Genomic DNA, 17,082 nt, shown 5'->3' on the forward strand with positions numbered 1-17,082 from the left:
TATATAGTGACATCAATCATCTATATAGTGACAGCATACAAAGTGTCATCAATACCTCTATATAGTGACATCATACAAAGTGACATCAAGCATCTATATAGTGACATCATACAAATTGACATCAATCATCTATATAGTGACATCATACAAAGTGACATCAATCATCTATAAAGTGACATCATACAAAGTGACATCAATCATCTATATAGTGACATCAATACCTCCATATAGTGATATCAAACAAAGTGACATCCAAGCATCATATAGTGGCATCAATATCTCTAAATACCTCTATATAGTCACATAAATACATCTATATAGAGACAACATACAGCGACATCATTACCTCCATATTTTGACATCAATTCTCTATACCTACATGTACATACAGTGACATCAATACATCTACATAGTGACATCATCTAAAGTGACATCAATACCTCATAAATTGACATTAATCCCCCTGCATTGTGACATATATATAATACATATACATTTCAACAACTACTGGGGTATATAGCAAAGTGTGTTAAAATGAGATATTTTCTGAATTTTAATTTCTTTGCCAGAATAAAACATACCATAAATTTCTCTCAATGTAAGAAATCACACTTTAAGTACCAGTCCAGATAAAACATCAACATCATCAAAGATCAGCAGACCCATATATATATGATTCCATGTATCATCTCTGCTATAACTACAGTATCTGGGTAAAAGCTTGTGATCAAACCAGTTTCTGATTTGTTATTAAATAATCTTGCTTCATATATCAGACAAACTTTGGTCAACTGTTCCATAATGAGGTGACATATATGCAATGGCTGGTTATCAGGTCACAACTGTGAACTGTTATACCATATATCAGGCTGCGATCAGCTACTTACTACTTATATACAGCATTTTACAGATATCAACTACACATAAAAGTATATTACTAAATAAATAAATATAACTCTTTTCTACAGAAACAAAGTACATTTCAGGCACCCTGTCATCAACAAACTTTGATTTTGTTTAATAAGCAGTCAGAGCAGTATTAAACAGCAGATGATCACCCTATCAAGTGTGGTACAGTTTGTACAACAGCACTCACTCCAAGGTAAATAACTCTTCACATGTACTACAGCAGAGTTCTGACACCAAGGGAAATAACTCCACAAGACATCTTTCTGTCCAGTTCAAAGGATAATCGGTGGAGACTGTTTTCACCACAGCTGTTTTAAACTTGTAATACATAAAAAAAACCTCTACTACTGTAAGAATTTGTAGGTACATGATATACATTGTGATAAGCTAGGGTATTTGTAAATACACAATGAACACTGTAACTTGTCAGGGTATTTGTACATACATGGTAAACATTACACTGTTATGTTTACACTGTCATGTTCCTATAGCATGTATAATGCTTCAGTATCACGTCATGAAAAAGCATATCATTTGTACCACAATAAAACCTCTATTGCAGAATTTGAAGTAAAGTGTCTTTTTTCTGAATGCATATAGGCCCAAAGTACTGATTTGACACAGCCCTGAATGCATATAGCCCCAAAGTACTGATTTGACACAGCCCTGAATGCATATAGCCCAGAGTACTGATTTGACACAGCCCTGAATGCATATAGGCCCAAAGTACTGATTTGACACAGCCCTGAATGCATATAGGCCCAAAGTACTGATTTGACACAGTCCGTGTGCAAGAACCTAAATCCTCTACTGATTGGACTCTGGCCCTGAGTAAGATCTTGGCCTGATTGGACACAGGCCAGAGTAAGATATTCTAATGGCTGAATAAGGCCTTGAGTAAAATCCTGGACTAGCAGATTATCCTTAAATCCATTTCACCATCGGTGTGTTCTCACACAGCTACAGTAGCCTTACAACTATCAAATATTTATGGAAGTAGCCTGAATCTTCTGTGTTCTATATGCAGACTTCCCTATAGGATTTAATACTTCAGACTTTTGTCATTGACAATCTGTAACTTAAGATGGTCAGCTCTACACAAATGACCACTATAACTGCTGTGAGGTTCCAAACCGATCACAGTGGTGACCACTGTATTAACACTAATCACATCCTACTGGTCATTCCATGCTGGTCTTCATCAGCTGCTGTAGTCGGGTCAGTCTTTCATCAATTTCTGAGATTTCAACTGATCGGTCAAAATAATCACTATCCTCTCCTGAAACATATTAGTGGTTTAAAGCAATGTAATAATGCCTTTTATATTTCATGAAAACGATTAGAAAGCATTTATGTCATTTCATAAGCATTTATGTCATTTCATATTTTCTTAAACCTTAATGTTCTTTTACACATGTTAAGCAACGTTTTGTTTCCTATCTAGATTTGAGACCTCTCCGACTCTAGCTTCAGCACCGTATTTCACTGGTCTCTTATTATAAATAAATCCCGACAATTTCACAATTTATACATAACAGACTGTTCATGTACATTTCATCTTCATATTTTGAGATGAAGTTAATCAATGAGGAACGGTTTTATCACATGGGTACAAAAAGTATCAAAATAACCTGCACACAATCCACATGTGTACTGTTTGATTTTGCAGAGTTTGAGGCTGTGAATGTGGAATAGCTAGGGTAGATTCCTAAATTTCCTGTTTCATTTACAAGAAGCCTTGATTCTAGCCCGGTGATATCTCCATGGGTTACTGACAGGTCAAACAAGTTGCAAAGCTACTCTAACTTTTACATACTTGATTTATAAATAACTTGATATTTGGCAGGAAATGTTACAACACACAGGTATGTGAAGGTAGGATGTAGCAAGCAGGAATCATTGACAACTACCCTAACAGTATGTCCCCTACAACCCTAAGACTGTTGAGGTGTCAATGTCAGTACTGAAGTTTGAATGCTGTTACACTGGGTCGGATTTAAGAGAGGGTTATAAGGAATCTTACCACTCTCCACCGGGAAGTTTTCCTTGTTCCGTAGAGGGCGCTTCCTCTTGGTTTGATAGTGGTTGTCAGGCGTACTGGACACGGGAGTGACAAGGTCAAGGTCAAACTTATTACAACTAAACAAAGTCACCTTGTTTTGGTTTTAACATTTTATGAGATGTATTAAATTAAAAGTGCCCATGGAAGTGTGACTGTAGAGCCAAACAGAATACCTTGGTTAATGTATACAGGAGCTAAGCTAATCCACATTGCTATAGTTTGGAAATATATCTAAACATAATTATTGTTCCATTAATACAAAAAGTTCATGCATTCAGATTTTGTCTGACACCAACTGACTCTAGTAAAGAGGTTCTACTGTTCTTGGCATTCCAGGATTATGGCAGATATGTCCAAGGCATTCTGTTCTGTTGTAATCAAAAGGTTTATTCATTCCTTATTGTCTATAGTACATCATTTTAATGAGCTCTCTCTCATTTGTCAAACAATCAACAACGTAACTCACTATCTGGGATTGCATCATTTATATTTTATAAAATTTCAACTATGCAGCAAATGAACAATTTGAAATGAATGAACTGATTTAAAACTTGGGAGGTATGAGGCATGTGCTTCCTTTCAGACCCAAGTACGATTGACCAGACTGACTCAGTTCAAGCATAAAATGTCTATCTTGTACAAACTGTAAGGATATATTTTTTTGTGGTTTCTTGATTTGGCATTTATTCTGCTTGTTGTTTTCTGTGGCTGAAATAAGGAAATAAAAGAAATTAGTTCCTACTCTCTAGTGTTAAACTGTTTTTATTTTCATGTAAGTAGTATTTAATGCTAACTGTCCTGATATATGTATATCTAGATTTTAACTGTAATACTATACTTGTATCCAGTGTTAAAATGTACTAACAAACACGTATCAGTGTTTATGTAGCCAATCTGAATTCAGACTGCAGCCAGAAATAATGAAACATTTATCAGAAGAGTCTTTAAGACATCAGCAATGTTAATGGAATACCTCTAAGTCCCTTATGATATCAGAGAAACAATACTCCAGCAGATTTCATTGTTACACTAGATATTCATGGATTTTGTTTCACAGGTATTTATTAAAGAATTCCTATATTTCCATTTCATGTGCGGCATGTTTTCTAACTTACCACATCAGGACTGGACAGATAAGGGTTTGTCTGTTGTTCTGTTCGTTTGTTTCTTGTGTAATTCTTGTTGTATGTTCTTAAACGAGAGTAGGAAGAATCCGACATCCCTCCATCACTCAATTCACCTACACTTCCAACTAAAAAAGTTGATAACAAAACATACTTAAAACAATTGCTTAATGTAAGAGACAGTTAGGATGTCCCCTAAACTACGCCTGTGATGGCATAGACGTAAGAGACAGTTAGGATGTTCCCTAAACTACGCCTGTGATGGCATAGACGTAAGAGACAGTTAGGATGTTCCCTAAGCTACGCCTGTGATGGCACAGATGTAAGAGACAGTTAGGTTGTTCCCTAAACTACGTCTGTGATGGCATAGATGTAAGAGACAGTTAGGGTGTTCCCTAAACTACGCCTGTGATGGCACGGATGTAAGAGACAGTTAGGATGTTCCCTAAGCTACGCCTGTGATGGCACAGATGTAAGAGTCAGTTAGGATGTTCCCTAAACTATGCCTGTGATGGCACAGATGTAAGAGACAGTTAGGGTGTTCCCTAAACTACGCCTGTGATGGCCTAGATGTAAGAGACAGTTCGGATGTTCCCTAAACTACGTCTGTGATGGAACAGATGTAAGAGACAGTTAGGATGTTCCGTAAACTACGCCTGTGATGGCATAGATGCCGGGTTGTGTTATGTGTACCTACAAGTACAGTACAATGTTACATGTGTTAGGATGTTCCCTAAACTACGCCTGTGATGTCATAGATGTAAGAGACAGTTAGGATGTTCTCTAAACTACGCCTGTGATAGCACAGATGTAAGAGACAGTTAGGATGTTCCGTAAACTACGCCTGTGATGGCATAGATGAAAGAGACAGTTAGGATGTTCTCTAAACTTTGCCTGTGATGGCATAGATGCCGGATTGTGTTATGTGTACCTACAAGTACAGTACAATGTTACATGTGTTAGGATGTTCCCTAAACTACGCCTGTGATGGCACAGATGTAAGAGACAGTTAGGATGTTCCCTAAACTTTGCCTGTGATGGCATAGATGCCGGATTGTGTTATGTGTACCTACAAGTACAGTACAATGTTACATGTTAATGAACCCAGTATATCAGTCTGGATCTATAGTTGTACATGTTTTGGCCAATTAGAGTCCCAATGTTGGCACAGCAGAACTTTAATTATACCTGTAAATGTCTCGGCCAATCTGAGGCAATCTTGAATCCCAAACGTATATCATCTGATCTTACATAAACTCCAAAGTAAACCTCTAACAAAGTCAGCACAATGTAAAAGCCAGAGAAAAGTGAACATATAGACAAAATCGTCTAAGCCAACCCGAGGCCACAGCATCCATTCTCAATTCCGAAACTTTAAATTCAGTTGTTTGAAGTAAATGAACCCGTTATGTATCACTTCTAGAAGTCTGAACAAACTCAGATTAAAAGAAATCAAGATACAAATGTATACATGGATCTTAAAATGTCTAAGTCAATCAGTCCATGGCAGCTATCTTTAATTTAAGCATTCTTCCTATGTACAATGTCAACCTGATAGAAATCAAGTTATATCCCTAAATGTCTCAGCCATCTGGGATGTTGGATTGTAAACGAATGCCATCAATTGTTTCTTTATATATATCATTTTTCAAATATTGACAGGTGATGATTTTTCTCAAACATATTTGCCAAATCTTGGTACACGTAAAGCTAAATTATACCAGTCTTTAAGAACACTAACCTAGATTAATACCTACATAATACTGTCATTACTTACATGACGACGTCCGTGACCTGTTTCGACTGCTCGCTGCTAAAAGTGTAGAAAACAAAATCGGTTAGCAACCCAAAAACTATAGTGATAGAATCAGGAGTAGAGTCACCATTCCTCCACAAAACTACATCATTTTTTTTTAAATATTTCTCTCGAATATCTTGTCCTAGAATGAGGCATAATGTCATTTTTCAATCAAAATATAATTTTTGCAACAAGCTCCACAATATATCAAGTGACATTTCGGATTATAAATATGAGACATCTTTCATTGTTATCTATTCTTTCACTTCACAGGTGTCCTACATGGTACAGCTGTACAATCACAGGCAATGCTTCCCTTGAAATGGGGACTAACACCTACAACGTTATCTCCCCTTGCGCTTTTCAATCTGGAGTGTTGGTTGATTAAATTTATAAATTGTTTTCTATTCACAACTATATTAACTGAAAACACATTCATTTTAATTTATAATCAGATTTTCCATACTTTGACTTTTTACAAGGTGACAGCTTTTTCCACTCTAGTCATTATTTGATCATTATCTACAGCTTTTCCATACTTTCCAAATCTTTATAAGACAGTGTCAAGGAGCTATATGTATATGATAATTTCTCAGAGCGACTAGGCTTGAGTCTGTACATGACAAGTCACTCGAGTATGTACATGGTAAGTCACTCGAGGCTGTACATAAGTCACTTGAGTCTCTACATAAGTCATTCTAGTCTGTACATGATAAGTCCCTCGAGTCTGTACATACAACAAGGGTGTGTACCTGAGAGACGACTAGGCTAGAGTCTGTACATATAAAAAGGGTTTGTACCCGAGAGACAACTAGGCTAGAGTCTGTACATAAAACAAGGTTTTGTACCCGAGAGACGACTAGGCTGGAGTCTGTACATTCAACAAGGTTTTGTACCTGAGAAACGACTAGATAAGAGTCTGGACATACAACAAGGGTTTGTACCTGAGAGACGACTAGGCTAGAGTCTGAACATACAACAAGGGTTTGTACCTGAGAGACGACTAGGCTAGAGTCTGTACATATAAAAAGGGTTTGTACCCGAGAGACAACTAGGCTAGAGTCTGTACATACAACAAGGGTTTGTACCTGAGAGACGACTAGGCTAGAGTCTGAAAATACAACAAGGGTTTGTACTTGAGAGATGACTAGGCTAGAGTCTGGACATACAACAAAGGTTTGTACCTGAGAGATGACTCTGCTATAGTCTGTACATACAACAAGGGGTTATACCTGAGAGACGACTATGCTATAGTCTGTACATACAACAAGGGTGTGTACCTGAGAGACGACTAGACTAGAGTCTGTACATATAGAAAGGGTTTGTACCCGAGAGACGACTAGGCTAGAGTCTGGACATACAACAAGGGTTTGTACCTGAGAGACGACTAGGCTAGAGTCTGAACATTCAACAAGGGTTTGTACCTGAGAGATGACTAGGCTATAGTCTGTACATACAACAAGGGGTTTTACCTGAGAGACGACTAGAATTTATTCTGGAGGAGCTTGGTGACTGTTTGGATCTGTTGGAGCAGCCAGATAAATTAGACTTCACTTGCCTCTGTCTGAAAAAACAGAATCAAATTATGAAAAGCAAACTTCTTATTCATTTGATGTTTCACAGTATCTGTGATTAGGCTGAAAAAATTAAAGATCGAAGTAACCTTAAAAAAAGAAGTACTTCCATCATAGTGTCATGTATAATTTCTTTCCTTTCTGAATATTTTATTGTTCTGATCTAAAGTTAAAAGGAGTTTAAGAACAGGCATTACCAATACAATCAATGAGAATGTACAAGCTATATAGCACTCAGCTGCTACCACTCACTTTTTTAATCTGCTTTCTGTTTTTCGTTGTTCTTGATCTTTGATATAAGCTGAAGGATCAAATCTTGGATTTCTAGCACCTGCACAGCAGAAAATAAGGTATAATTGAAAACAAAATGTGCAAGACATCTTCCAGTGGTAAAATAGAATTAACAATCATTTTGAAGTAGAAACCATTCCCACTCTTTCTGGATGTAAACTTTCCTATATTTTATTAGACTTTTGATATACTTCATTTACTATTTAACTTAAGAAATGATTGGTTTCTGACTGTAACACTGACCTGCTGGGGAGGGGGAAGGCGTGCGACTTCGGGGCTTGGTGAATGAGTTTCTGTATGAAGAGTTTCGACTCCTGTTAGGAGCTGATGAAGGACGGTCACGGTCGCGGGACAATGACCTCTCCTTGACTGACAATCGGTCACTAGACCAGGACCTATCCCTGGACAGAGATCTTTCCCGAGATACTGACCGTTCTCTGGAGGGAAATCTGTCTCGTGCTGAAGGTCTTGATGACCTCTGGTGGTGGACTGGCGGGTGTAGTCTGTCTCTGTAGAACCATGAACACAGTGATTATAAAAACACATGTCTCCAAGCGAACAGTTAATACCTGATAATTTATAGTAGATATTGTAAAATTTCTCTGTTCCTATAGTATTTGTAGTCCTAACTAAAACAAAATATTCACATGGACTCATTAATATTGGACAGGATTTATGAAAACCTTTCAAAGTAAAATCACTGTTATAAATATTAAACCAAATAATTTATATGAAATTATATTCAAACTTAATCAAATCACATTTCACATTTCAAAGTCACATTGAACCTGATTTTCTGACACCATTAGTTTCTGTTTGTTTACCAGTCAATAAAGCAATAGCTAGTTAATTCCGATTTTTGATTTTCCCTATAACACACCGAAACACCCACCTTTTGTACATGGCAAGCTCATTGGTTAAGCTCTTCACCCGAACATGGAGATTCCTTTCTGATGCCCTCAACTCCTCTACCTGTGACAAATGATATATGACCCTGACTACAGTCCATAGATACCGTAAACATACTTATCGGAGTGCACTAAACATTCAGCACATTATTCTAATGTATTTAAGAATTGGCACACCTACAATATATGCAATAGAAAACTGTATTCAGAAACTGCAATCAGAACAGTTACAATTTAACATACACAAAAACCAGTAAAATAAGATAGCTATTAAAGCACGAACATTTACAGGACAATTCAAACTTAAAAACTCACAAAGCATACACTTCATAAAACACAAGAGCTATAGGGCTCAGGCTTACACATATCCCTAGCAACTCCTTGTGACTAACATATGATTGAAATGAACCTACTTAGCCTAATACCATTCACAATGAACAATAAAGTGAACCATACTACTACCTTCCATACTGATAAAGTGTAATAAGCTTTAATGAAATCTTATCTATGCATGCAGTACTTCATCAGTTACAGTAGTCGGGACAGTTTTTGTTATGGAAAGGGACATAACTCTTTAAAAAATATCTAAAGTAAAAATTGGTAGTTCATTGCACTGTTTAACAGCTACCTTGCATACTTATAAACTGAACAGTGATTCGATGAAATTTATGCAATTAGTACTTTTGGAGTAGTCTCAATAAAAACTGTGTCTACAGACAGACGGACAGGCAGAAGGACAAACAGATACCCTGATTCAGGTATACAGCCACCCTCATCAACTTCAATACAGGGGCATAATTAAATTTATTAGAATAAAGAAACATATCTTCAATAAGAACAGTGGCGACTTCCCCAATGTATCATTCCCACTGGGGCTTGTCGTGTTTCATACAAACATATAACATTTTTACAAAGATAATACTTTTACTAAAGGCTACCCTTAAATAAACAACATCTATATAATTACTTTAGAGCCTGTTTTTACAAGTCCACCACTATATCTAGCTACCCTTAATATTTGGAGTCATATCAGTCTACCAGCTCAGCCTGGTTTTAACATTGTAAAACACTTTTGACACAAAAGCTGATTGGTGCTGCTGCATATTGATGTTTTATCGAACAAGCTGTCAAGTCGTGTCTTCAATTTGATCATACATGTATGTCAGGAGAGATTGACAAATTCAACGTGACCATGTCAGTGATCATTTGCCCTAAAAGTTTAACAATTCTATACCTCCTCCAGCAGCTCTCTATATTCCTGGCCCCGTTTACTGGCAGAACGTTGGTGTCGTGTCTTCTCCTTCATCAATTCCTCCTCCAGACTCTTACTAAATGTTTTTAATACTCGAATCTCCTTGATGGCATTTCCTGACGACGTGTTTTTCATCTCTCGTCTGTACTGCAGAAACTCTGCCTCTATTTCCTCCTTTTCCTTCAGCAATGTTTTATAGCTGTAATAAGTAATGCAGAGACATATAACAGGACCGACAAACAAATCATTCCCAGATAAAGAGGGATGATTTAAACAGGATAACAATACCTAATCCACTCTGTTACTGTTCCAGATCTGGACATTGATATCTAAGTCATTCTTGTACAGTACCTGTAGACTGCTGGCTCTGATTTTAAAACATCAGTAGAATTGTACCCTAAAATGTAATGGTAATACTTACTCTCGCTGTAACTTTTCCATTTCTTTGGACTTGAAATCTGATCCTCCCTGGTGGATGAAAAAGCAACACTGTACTACGCGTATATACACAAACATTCAGTTACTGATGATAGGATACATGCACTATACAAGTTATTCAGTTATTAATAATTTCCGTTTACAGAATGAAGCCAGCCCCAACATCACTGATGATGAGAATGTGGATATTCTAGCATTGTAATGTATCACAGTCAATGTCTCTGTAATGCTGGTAATGTCATTACAGAGTTATGTCCCCTCAGCAAGCATCAGATCAAAAAGTAAAGCATAATCAATAATACTTAAATCATTATTAAAACTCATTCATACAATTATGTGGGTTTCATTTTTTTCTCAGTTCTCATTTAAACAAATAGCTTGAATGCATTATTTACATAAGGTACTGATATCACATGAAAGTAAATGTAAAATAATGACAACCAACTGTAGGTTTACTTTTTTTTTTACATATTTATCATTTCTCAATACACCATACAGTATATACAACCTTGATGTTTGAGTGTTACAGCCCAGATGTTATACTGTTACACCTCATTTTTCCATATTACTTGGTTTGGTTTGTTTAACATCCTATTAACAGCTAGGGTCATTTGAGGACGTGCCTCCATGTTTGTAGAGTATGCGTGCCTGTATGTAGGAGACAGGGTATTTTGGTGTTCTTGCCTCCTTGTGATAGCCCGGATCTGATGTCGACTTTATAGTGCTATCTCACTGACATGCCATGTCAAAGGCACCCAGCACAGCATTCCGCCCGGTCACATTATACTGACAGTGAGTGAACCAGTTGTTGCCATTCCGCTAAATGCTGAAGGTTAAACAGGGAATAAACAACTACCATTTTAAAGGACTTTGGTATGTCCCAGCCTGGGAACAGAACCCATTGCCTCCCTCACCTGGGTGAATGCCCAACATTAAGGCCAAAAAAGTGAGGTGTTGCCAAACAAAGCGCTAGAAAATATTAGGTAGTTAAAAGTAGAAAGAAAGATAAAGATCTCAAATATTACAATGGGTGCAGCAGATTTATTTTGGTCGTTTTTGTGTCACCAAATAGACTAAGAGGCACCAAAGCAAATCTCCAATTCTGCAAGCGGTCCCACCTTAGTCGCCTCCTACGATACACGCAGTGGGTAACAGCAGGTGTATTCTTTTCCCGATCCCCCACCTGCAGGGGTGTTCCATATTACAGCAATGATTCTAACTTTGATTGTTACAACTGGATGTGTCAGTTTAAATGCCCCAATAATTCAATGTCATAGTTTGTTACCTGTTGACGTATAGCTTTCAGCTCCTCCCTGAGCTGCCGGATGGTCTCCTGAAGACGACGGGGGTCAGGCTTCCCCATATAAGGAATTGGGAGGGGGTAGTGGATCCTGTATAACACAAACAACCATTAACCTTCATTTGTAAGGATTATCACAGGTCTAATATAAAGACAGTACCAGCATAGATGAAAACATATACATATTTATATTTGTTTTAGATAAGTCAACCATAGCATTCCTATCTATCTATAATAGCCATGAAAATGCTGATCCGGACATGCCGACTATAATGCTGAGTAGGATGACAACAAGGACAGAATACACATAGGCAGACTGTAACAAGGCGCAGACTTAGATATTCACCTGTCAAACTCCACAGTGTAAGTAAGGATGAGGTAACGCTTTGAGTTAACAGACACCGATCTGTTGGATGGTATGGAGGACTTGGGGACATTGGTCTTCCTCTGTCTAAGGGACTCCAGGTCTGAGTAGGTGAGCAGGTCCAAGGATACACTGTCACTGCTCTGTATCACAACAACAAGACATAAACACATCAACACTGTTTCTTCTTCACAGCATATATTTTTGGTTTCTTTTAATATCATACTTCTTCCTTACCTGATATTAAGTAGAAAGTTTAACTGTTCAAGAAACTTTAATGCAAGTAACTACACTGAAACAAAAAGTTTTTAAATCCATAATTCTACCATGACATATATTTCACTTATTTTACTAATGCTCTGAAGAAATTAAAACACATTTAACCATAAATGAACCAATTAAAGATGGATTTTTTTATATATTCTTACTGATTTTTGAAAATGCCAAATTTAAACTTATGATCAGTTATTCCTTCCTGTCCCTACCCTCATCCCCCAAAATATATTATCTACAAAAGCCCTAATAATGAAAACATCCTAATAATGAATAAATACAAACCTATTTAATAGAGTAACTAAAATGTAACCATTTGATAAGAGAAGAGTGGAAATCAACAAACCTGAGTGGTGACGGACACCAACTTACAAGTGGAGATCAACATACCTGAGTGGTGGCAAACACCAACTTACTAGTGGAAGTCAACATACCTGGGTGTTGACGGACACCAACTAACTAGTGGAGATCAACATACCTGAGTGGTGACGGACACCAACTTACTAGTGGAAGTCAACATACCTGTGTGGTGGCAAACACCAACTTACTAGTGGAGATCAACATACCTGAGTGGTGACGGACACCAACTTACTAGTGGAAATCAACATACCTGAGTGGTGGCAGACACCAACTTACAAGTGGAAGTCAACATACCTGTGTGGTGGCAGATACCAACTATCTAGTGGAAGTCAACATACCTGAGTGGTGGCGGACACCAACTTACTAGTGGAAGTCAACATACCTGGGTGGTGACGGACACCAACTTACAAGTGGAAATCAACATACCTGAGTGGTGGCAAACACCAACTTACAAGTGGAAGTCAACATACCTGTGTGGTGGCAGACACCAACTTACTAGTGGAAGTCAACATACCTGGGTGGTGGCGGACCCCAACTTACTAGTGGAAGTCAACATACCTGTGTGGTGGCGGACACCAACTTACTAGTGGAAGTCCATACCTGAGTGGTGGCGGACACCAACTTACTAGTGGAAGTCAACATATCTGTGTGGTGGCAAACACCAACTTACTAGTGGAAGTCAACATACCTGTGTGGTGGCGGACACCAACTTACTAGTGGAAGTCAACATACCTGAGTGACAGCAGACTCCAACATACTATTGAAGATGTGGAACTGTTTGAAGTTTCCTGTTTTATGGGTCAGATCCTCAATATCTGAAATAAATCATTTATAGATATATACAAACATCACAGTTAACTAGTATCGTATAACAATTGTTTCATTTCATTCTAATAAATGAATATATATGCATCTCTAAGGAACTCTTAGTTTCTCAAAGGAAACAGACATTTCTGAAAGCTTACATATTAAGTTGTCAATTGCTGTTACAGTTTGCATTCAAAACAAACTTAGCATATAGTATTATACTAAACTGATGAATATCATTCCACCTTGTCTATATATATCAACTGGATGTATAAAACAAATAAAAACTTTTGTTTCTAGATTGATAACTTACATGCAGAATCAAACGTAGCCCGCCATTGGTCAGCCGTTAATCTGTCCTCTACCTCCAGGGTCAGACTCTGGGCCTGGGTGGACATTGTTACGATGTACTCAATCCCTCGGAACACGTAGGAGGTCGACACTGTAGTCTCCTCCTCCATCTTGGTATCTTATATACCCTGCTGCAGGAATAAAAAATATCATCAATAATAAAACTGCTAATAACACTGACGTCTAGGGCTTATCAACAGTACCAGAAGAAAACTGAATAGTCTACCAGTCAGTGACAGCGCTGTCTGCAATTAATATTAACATAGAGCTCTACATATGAACCAACTATTTTTGACAAATTATGGGTTTTCTTTCCTGTTCCATTTTGTATGCTGGGAACTAACTCGACTTTCCAAGATGGTCCAAAAAAAACAGAATACAACCGGTTTACAGAGATAAAACATTGCTGTGGACAGGGATAAACTTCAATGGTGGAGAGGGGTTAAAGCTTGAAGACAGGACAGAGCCTGACGATGTCATAAAATAATTCATTTTTGTGATGGTTGAGAGGGAGCAGTTTTTGTGAATGCTATCCTAAGACTGCTGTAAATTAGTTCACACGAACGTTGTACAGTTGTACACACATAAATGAATAGTCAGAGATTTGATTTGAGCATACGATATACTCAGTCGCTGATCAAAAAAAAACATATTAATACAAAATTCGATGAAACTTAGATAAATTGTAAAAATTTGAAAATGGCAATTTAATTATTACTGGTCTACTGTAATGCTTACAAACAACAAACTGAACCAGTCTCGACTTGTCAAAATTTTGTCTGCCGACAGAAATGGACGCAGGCTCTTCTTAATTCTTTCCTTAAATCCTCTTATCGGTTGATCCGATGCTTACTGTATCTATAATTCCCCGTGTAACATCTTGACTTTCAAAATGGACCTCTTAGTACAAATAGAAAGTTTTGGACATTCCTGAGTTCAAAACAGCCGCATGAAGGCAGCCATGTTGAAATAAACGTCACTAGGTTGGGGCGTGTGTAGTTACTGAAAATTGAGACGTCCCAATATTTCCGGAATCATAAACCGAAAAATGTTTCCCTTTCACAGGGACCTGATAATTTGTTACATCTATATTTGAACCTAAGCTTAAATGTTTGAGTAATTTTACATGTTTATACATTAACATCAATATCCTTGTGGCTAACATTTATCTCGAGATACATGTTTTGTGAAGGAATTTAGATCCGTTCATTATCCAAACTGATCAAATTCCCTAATACTTGATCAATTCTACATCAACTTGCATTTAATAAAATCATCAAAAGTCTTAAAATTTGGCCAATAAAAGCATGAATATGACATTTACGTGCGCCCTACCAAAAACAAGGATTGGGGAATACGTGTTGCATATCTATAAGTGGTTGCCGAGAGGTTGGTAAAAGTTGCTTTGTATTTTGATGTCTCCCAGTAAAATGACAAGGCAATTTCCTTGAGGTTTAAGCTATCGGCGAACTTGAATCATATTATCAACTTACTCATTTCCCCGCGCCGTAAAGATCGCGTTTAATGAATCGTTCTGTTTGTGTTAATATGTATAACAGCAGTAGAGATGCTTTTTCTTCGGATGAATAAAATTGATGAATACCAGCTAGTTGATTTGTTATATTCCATCTAGAAATGGATACCAGATGTGGAGGCACAAAACACAAAAGTAAATACAAGAATCCCTAAACTGCGAAGGCGAAACATGGTTGTCCGGAAAGACCATTTTTATCTGCATGGAAAAATTATATTAAACGGGTTTCCCGTTAAGTGTGTATAGATCTCCATCCGGGTCTCCCGTCAAATGTGTAGCTGGATCACCATCCGGGTCCCCGTCAAGGGTATTGGTCACCATCTGGGTCTGCGGTCAAGTGTGTAGGTCAACATCTATGGGTCTGCGGTCAAGTGTGTAGGTCAACATCTATGGGTCTCCAATCAAGTGTGTAGGTCACAATGTAGGTCTCTCTGTCAAGTGTGTAGAATCGGACCGATATTACTAGTCCACGTACTAGGTAACTGTGAGCTTACCTTTATATCCTTGTGCGAGTTTAGGGGTTGACCTTTTATGAAATTGTTCGGAGTCTGAAAGTGGATAAGGACCCTATGACTGTGATAATACTAATCATGCATATGTAAAAAAAAAAAATGATATTAAGATTCACACATAGCTGTATCTAAAATCTGTAGCCCTATTGTTTGTGATGTCATTGTCGTATAGTGATGTTACAAAGAGTTATGATGTGCACGAATATTAATTTGGCTCAATATTTACATTGTTTTCGTGTTATATAATGATAGTATAAACATAGGTATAGTGGACATTTTATGATGGTATACATGGTATAATAGTTATTGTATACGTGTTATAATAGTCTACATGTAATCACAGTGTATATGTTATAATAGTGCTATAATTGTGTACGTGTTATAGTAGTCTACATGTTATAACAGTGTACATGTTACAATCATAATTGTATACGTGTTATAATAGTGTACATGTTATAACAGTGTACGTGTTACAATAGTAATTGTGTAAGTGTTATAATAGTGTACATGTTATTACAGTGTACATGTTATAATAATGTACATGTTATTACAATGTACATGTTATAAAAGTGTACATGTTACAATAGTGTTATAATAGTGTACATGTTATACTAGTATACATGTAAAAATAGTGTACATGTCATAATAGTGTACATGTTATAATAGTGTACATGTTATATTGGTGTACATGTTATTACAGTGTACATGTTATAATAGTGTACATGTTATTACAGTGTACATGTTATACTAGTATACATGTAAAAATAGTGTACATGTCATAATAGTGTACATGTTATTACAGTGTACATGTTATATTGGTGTACATGTTATTACAGTGTACATGTTATAATGGTGTATATGTTATTACAGTGTACATGTTATAATAGTGTACATGTTATAATAGTGTACATGTTATAATAGTGTACATGTTATAATAATGTACATGTTATAATAGTGTACATGTTATAATAGTGTACATGTTAAAATAGTGTACATGTTATAATAGTGTACATGTAAAAATAGTGTACATGTTATAATAGTGTACATGTTATTACAGTGTACATGTTATATTGGTGTACATGTTATTACAGTGTACATGTTATAATGGTGTATATGTTATTACAGTGTACATGTTATAATAGTGTACATGTTATAAGGGTGAACATGTTATTACAGTGTACATGTTATAATGGTGTATATGTAATTACAGTGTACATGTTTTAAT

At 36.8% G+C, this 17,082-nt stretch overlaps 1 protein-coding gene across 2 annotated transcripts; it reads right to left on the reverse strand.

Annotated features, from left to right (window-relative positions):
• Positions 1-1,614: 1,614 nt before the first annotated feature.
• On the reverse strand, positions 1,615-14,781 carry LOC110452684 (coiled-coil domain-containing protein 61-like). 2 transcript variants are annotated; one of them, XM_021501336.1, is made up of 16 exons: positions 14,665-14,781; positions 13,774-13,942; positions 13,386-13,468; positions 12,003-12,163; positions 11,642-11,747; positions 10,340-10,386; positions 9,901-10,117; positions 8,651-8,730; positions 8,002-8,267; positions 7,720-7,798; positions 7,366-7,457; positions 5,873-5,908; positions 4,087-4,223; positions 3,627-3,679; positions 2,933-3,018; positions 1,615-2,188 (listed from the first exon to the last, which is right to left on the reverse strand). In XM_021501336.1, exons 2-16 carry the CDS (start codon positions 13,919-13,921, stop codon positions 2,091-2,093), a joined length of 1,689 nt encoding a protein of 562 aa, XP_021357011.1. In that variant the 5' UTR covers positions 13,922-13,942; positions 14,665-14,781; the 3' UTR covers positions 1,615-2,090. The 2 variants fall into 2 exon arrangements, with proteins under 2 accessions (XP_021357011.1, XP_021357010.1); XM_021501335.1 differs by having other exon boundaries at positions 14,550-14,781.
• Between the last annotated feature and the right edge of the window lie 2,301 nt (positions 14,782-17,082).

This window comes from Mizuhopecten yessoensis, unplaced genomic scaffold, assembly GCF_002113885.1.
Source record: "Mizuhopecten yessoensis strain PY_sf001 unplaced genomic scaffold, ASM211388v2 scaffold6805, whole genome shotgun sequence".
Classification (NCBI taxonomy): Eukaryota; Metazoa; Mollusca; class Bivalvia; order Pectinida; family Pectinidae; genus Mizuhopecten; species Mizuhopecten yessoensis.

Bases quoted from the DNA above. Each gene is read 5' to 3' on its own strand.
- LOC110452684 (XM_021501336.1), bottom strand. From the start codon at position 13,921: ATGGAGGAGGAGACTACAGTGTCGACCTCCTACGTGTTCCGAGGGATT. The intron at 12,164-13,385 runs GTATGTTGACTT...GTTGTGATACAG, and splicing joins TGGAGTCTGCTGTCACTCAG to AGCAGTGACAGTGTATCCTT. The intron at 7,799-8,001 runs GTCAGTGTTACA...TCTGCTGTGCAG, and splicing joins GCCTTCCCCCTCCCCAGCAG to GTGCTAGAAATCCAAGATTT.